General features: G+C 44.8%; 1 protein-coding gene across 1 annotated transcript; it reads right to left on the reverse strand.

Annotated features, from left to right (window-relative positions):
- Positions 1 to 2,869: 2,869 nt before the first annotated feature.
- LOC145797839 (uncharacterized) lies at positions 2,870 to 3,676 on the reverse strand. Its single transcript, XM_082885270.1, has one exon. The coding sequence runs from the start codon at positions 3,674 to 3,676 to the stop codon at positions 2,870 to 2,872; it is 807 nt and encodes a 268-aa protein (XP_082741396.1).
- Between the last annotated feature and the right edge of the window lie 837 nt (positions 3,677 to 4,513).

Here is a 4,513-nt window from a genome sequence, read left to right on the forward strand (position 1 = left end):
TATGAGACCACCTCGGAGTGGTGTGATCAGCCTACAACACATTGGGCAACTCTTCAACCCACCTGCTTTGGCCTTTTCCAATCGTTTCTTAATGCCGTCCAGGATCACTTTATTGGAGGCCTCAGCTTGACCGTTGCTTTGCGGGTATGCTGGCGAGGAAAAGTAGGGGCGAATACCGTATGTATTGCATAACTCCCAATAGACACCATAATCAAATTAGGTGCCGTTGTCGGATATAAGTGCTCTTGGTATGCCGAATCGAATTATAATGTTTCTCCATACAAAGCGTTTAACATCGACATCTCAAATATGTGTTAATGCCTCAGCTTTAACCCACTTTTAAAATAGTCTGTTGCAACGATCAAGAATTGCTTGTTTCTCGAAGCCCGCGGTAATGGTCAGACAATATCAAGTCTCCATTGAGCGAACGACCAAGAGCTAGTAATGGATTTTAATTCCTTGGCAAGTAGATGAGTTAATGGGGAAAACTTTTGGCATTGTTCGCATTTCTTTACGTAGTTCTCGGCATCTGTTGACATGATCGGCCAATAATACCCCTGTGTTACAGCTCGGTGGGCCAATGAGCGTCCTCCAGAGTGGGCACCGCAACTACCTTCATGTATTTGGCCAAGAATTCCTTAACTTTGTCTGGATGAATACCTTCCAGATACGGCCCAGAGAGATTTTTTGTAAAGCTTTCCCTGCGGATCCAGATAATATCGCAGGGATTTATTTCGCAACTTGTGGGCTTCTTTCTTATCTGTTGAGAGCTGTTCCGAGGAAAGAAATGCAGCAATAGGGTCCATCTAACTCGGTCCTGGCTCAATGATGTTAATCCGAATTGGTTCAGAAGAGGTGATGCTTGACTCTGGGATGAACCCTACTTTGATTGTTAGTTTGACTTCTGAGTTAATAGCGGTGACTAGGCAAGCAAGGGCATCCGCATATGTGTTCTGATCTCGGGTTATTTAATTCAACTCGTGATGGTCGAACTTCGTGAGCAAGGAATTTGCCATTTTCATATACATTGCCATTCGGTCATTTCTAGCCTCATATTCCCCCTTCAACTTGTTGATGACTAGTTTTGAGTCGCAGAAAATCTGTAATCACTTGGTGCCCAGATGAAGTGCATTATGGAGGTTGGTTAGCAGCGCTTCATATTTGACCTTATTATTCGATGCTTCAAAACCCAATTTAACTGCCTGCTCGATTATTGCCTCTTCAGAAGTCATGATTACTACGCTGGCCTTGCTGCCATGTTGGTTAGATGATCCATCATAATACATCTGCTAAATATCTCCAATGTACATTCTCCAGTCTGGTTGAGGCTGGCGGGCGAGTTGATTGGACTTGAAGTTGGCATGGCACCTTGTAAACTCGGCTACAAAGTCGGCCAACACTTGTCCCTTGATAGCCGTTCTGGATAGAAATTGGACATCATACTGGTCGAGTTCCAAAGCCCATTTAGAGACTTGCTCCGATGCTTCCGCGCTATAGAGCACTGATCGGAGAGGATAGTCTGTTAATACCCTTATGGTATGAGCTTGAAAAAGTGCATTAACTTTCTTGCAGCCACCATGAGAGCAAGGATGAGCTTTTCCAATGGTAGGTATCTTGTTTTGGTGTCAACCATTGCCTTGCTTATATAGTAAATTGGTCGTTGCTCCCCGAGTTATTCCTTTAGTAACACGGCGCTGACCGCTCGATCAGATATCGCCAGATACAAGATGAGCGAATCGCCTAGCGATGGGGTTGCCAAGAGTGGTATTAAATGGAGATAAGTTTTCAAGTCGGCCAGTGCGGCCTCGCACTTGGGGGTCTATTCAAATGCTTTGCCTTGTCGAAGTGTGTGAAAAAATTGTTGGCAGCGATCTGAGAAACAGCTGATAAACCTATTGAGGGCAGTGACCATTCCCATCAACTTTTGAACTTCTTTGACCGACCGAGGGAAGCTGAGTTCTAGAATTGTCGTGATCTGCCTCAGGTTGGCCTCTATTATGCGATGGTTGACAATATAGCCAAGAAACGTGCCGGACCCGATGCCGAATGCACATTTTGAGGCATTCAATTTCATCTTGTACTTTTAGAGAATGCTGAAGGTCTCTACTAAATCGGCTAGATAGGCGTGTTTTTCCTTGGATTTCATCACTATGTCATCGATGTATACTTCCATGGTACAGCCGAGTTGTTCCTTAAACATGGTGATAATCAGTCTCTGGTAAGTTGCCCCCGTATTCTTCAGTCCAAAGGGCATGACCTTGTAGCAATAGGTTCTCCTTGGAGTGAGGAATGCGGTCTTTTCTTGATCCTTCGAATGCATGACAATTTGGTGCTAACCCTTGTAGGCATCCAAAAAACTCCACTGATGATGTGTCGTTGCGTCCACAAGTTGGTCGATTTTGGAAAGAGGAAAACTATCCTTTGGACATGCCCTGTTCAAATCTGTGAAGTCTACACAAACGTGCCAAGATCCATTTTTTCTTCTTTACAACCACGGTACTGGACGGCCATGTGGGATAAGTTACTTCATGAATTGTCCCGGTATTAAGCAACCTGTCAAACTTCATCAACAACGGCTGATGCATGCTCCTCTGCTGGCCGCCAACTTTTCTGAACGATTGGCTTGACTTTTGGATCGACGTTTAAATGGTGCTAGGTCACTACTGGATCAACCCCCGACATTTTCGTTTGGTGTCCATGCAAACACGTTGAGGTTGCCGAGTAAGAAGCAAACCATCTCGTGTTTGTGAACTTCATTCAGGAAAGTGCAGATCATAAAGAATTTCTCAGGGTTCCTGTTGATTTCAATCCGATCAAGGTCTTCAGTTTCCTTTTCGCTGGGGATTTTTGCAATACCCTCGAGGCTCTCTTAATCTGGTACTTCAATCGAGTTCACTTCCAGTTCCTTTAGCCTCTTTGCGGCGGCAATAACTGATTTCTGAGAGCCCCGAATTTTTTCAATGCCATATTCAGTTGGAAAACAGAGTAGTTGATGGTAGGTGCTTGGCACAGCGTGCATAGTGTGCAACCAAGTCCTTTCCATGATATGATTGTATGGTGACGGGAGTTTGAAAACCAGAAATTCCACACCGACTAATCTGGTACCTGCCTGTATTGGTAGTGTGATCTTGCCCAAGGGATACTCGAGGTTGGCGTTGAAGTCGAATTGTGGGTAATCGGCCAGTAACAGATCCGAATCAGTGAAGCCAAGTTTAACAAACGTCTTGTAATATATTATTTTTGAGGTGCTTCCTTGATTGATGAGAACACGCTCGACCGTGAATCTGTTCACGTGTAACTCGACAACGATGGGATCAATGTAGGGGAGAGTTACTCCATTTAGGTCGGTGTCGTTGAAGTTAATCTTGCCAGTTTCATAGGGCCGTTTAGCTGGTGTGATTAGCTTGGACAAGTTAGGTTGCAACTGAATTGTATGTACCTTGGCTGACAACGGTAGGCTGCATATCATATGAATCACACCAAGTGGAGGTGAATCCGGTCGTAGAGCTACCATGTTCGATGGATTGTTCTTTCGGATATGTTGCGCTAGCTGACTGTCTTGAACTAACTCCTCCAGGTGGTCTTTTAGTTCATAACAGCTGTCAGTGTTGTGGCCATGGTCCTTGTGATATTCGCACCGCCTATCCCTTCTCCTTGTGTCAGGTAGTCCCATCATCTTGTACTACCACTTGAAGAACGGATGATGTTGGACTTTGGGTAGGATCTTACTGATTGGCTCTGCCAATTCTGTATACTTCTTGTCCGAACATCTTGTGCGCTTGCTATCAACTTGATATTATTCGTTTGAACGGTGCGAACACTGCCCGCTTGATCGGCGCCAATCATGCCGGTTGTCTCGTTTAGTTCGAGTCTAAGGTTCGAGGCTCCTTAATGGCATAACGTTTATCGGCTGGACTAGAACAGATGAATTCGATTTAACGACTCTCTGTCCTGCCTTAACACGCAGGGTATCGTCTTCTACCTTATAGTACTCCTCAACTTTCTTCATTAGTGCCTAGACTGTTTTGGAAGGCTGTCTGGTCAACGAACTGCAGCGAGGACTATCGGGGTGTAATCCCATCTTAAAGGCGATAATGGCCATGGAATCATTGCAAGCATCATCCACCAAGTTGAAACACTCCTAATAGTGCGCCGAATATCCACGGAGAGTCTCTTCTAGTTTAATTTGCATTGTCCAGAGAGAGTCGGCTTGCTTTGGCTGAATTTCGTTGGTGATGAATCTTGCCCTGAAGGATTTTTGGAGCTGATGAAAGTTTCTTATTGACGTTGGCTCCAGTTTATAGTACCATCTAATGGCCAACGGTCCCAGCTACTTGGAAACATTCGACACATGAGGGCTTCATCATCAGCATGCAACGTCATTGCTTATTTGTAATGACGAATGTGGTCTGTGGGATCTGATTTTCTATCGTACAGGGTGAATGTCGATACTTTGAACTTTTTAGGCAGCACAGCCCTTGCAATGCGTTGTACGAAAGGATCGTGCCTGTCC

Source organism: Camellia sinensis, chromosome 8, assembly GCF_055761805.1.
Source record: "Camellia sinensis isolate YWXY chromosome 8, ASM5576180v1, whole genome shotgun sequence".
Lineage (NCBI taxonomy): Eukaryota > Viridiplantae > Streptophyta > Magnoliopsida > Ericales > Theaceae > Camellia > Camellia sinensis.

Excerpts from the sequence above, each read along its gene's own strand:
- LOC145797839 (XM_082885270.1), bottom strand. The coding sequence starts at position 3,676 with ATGATGGGACTACCTGACACAAGGAGAAGGGATAGGCGGTGCGAATAT.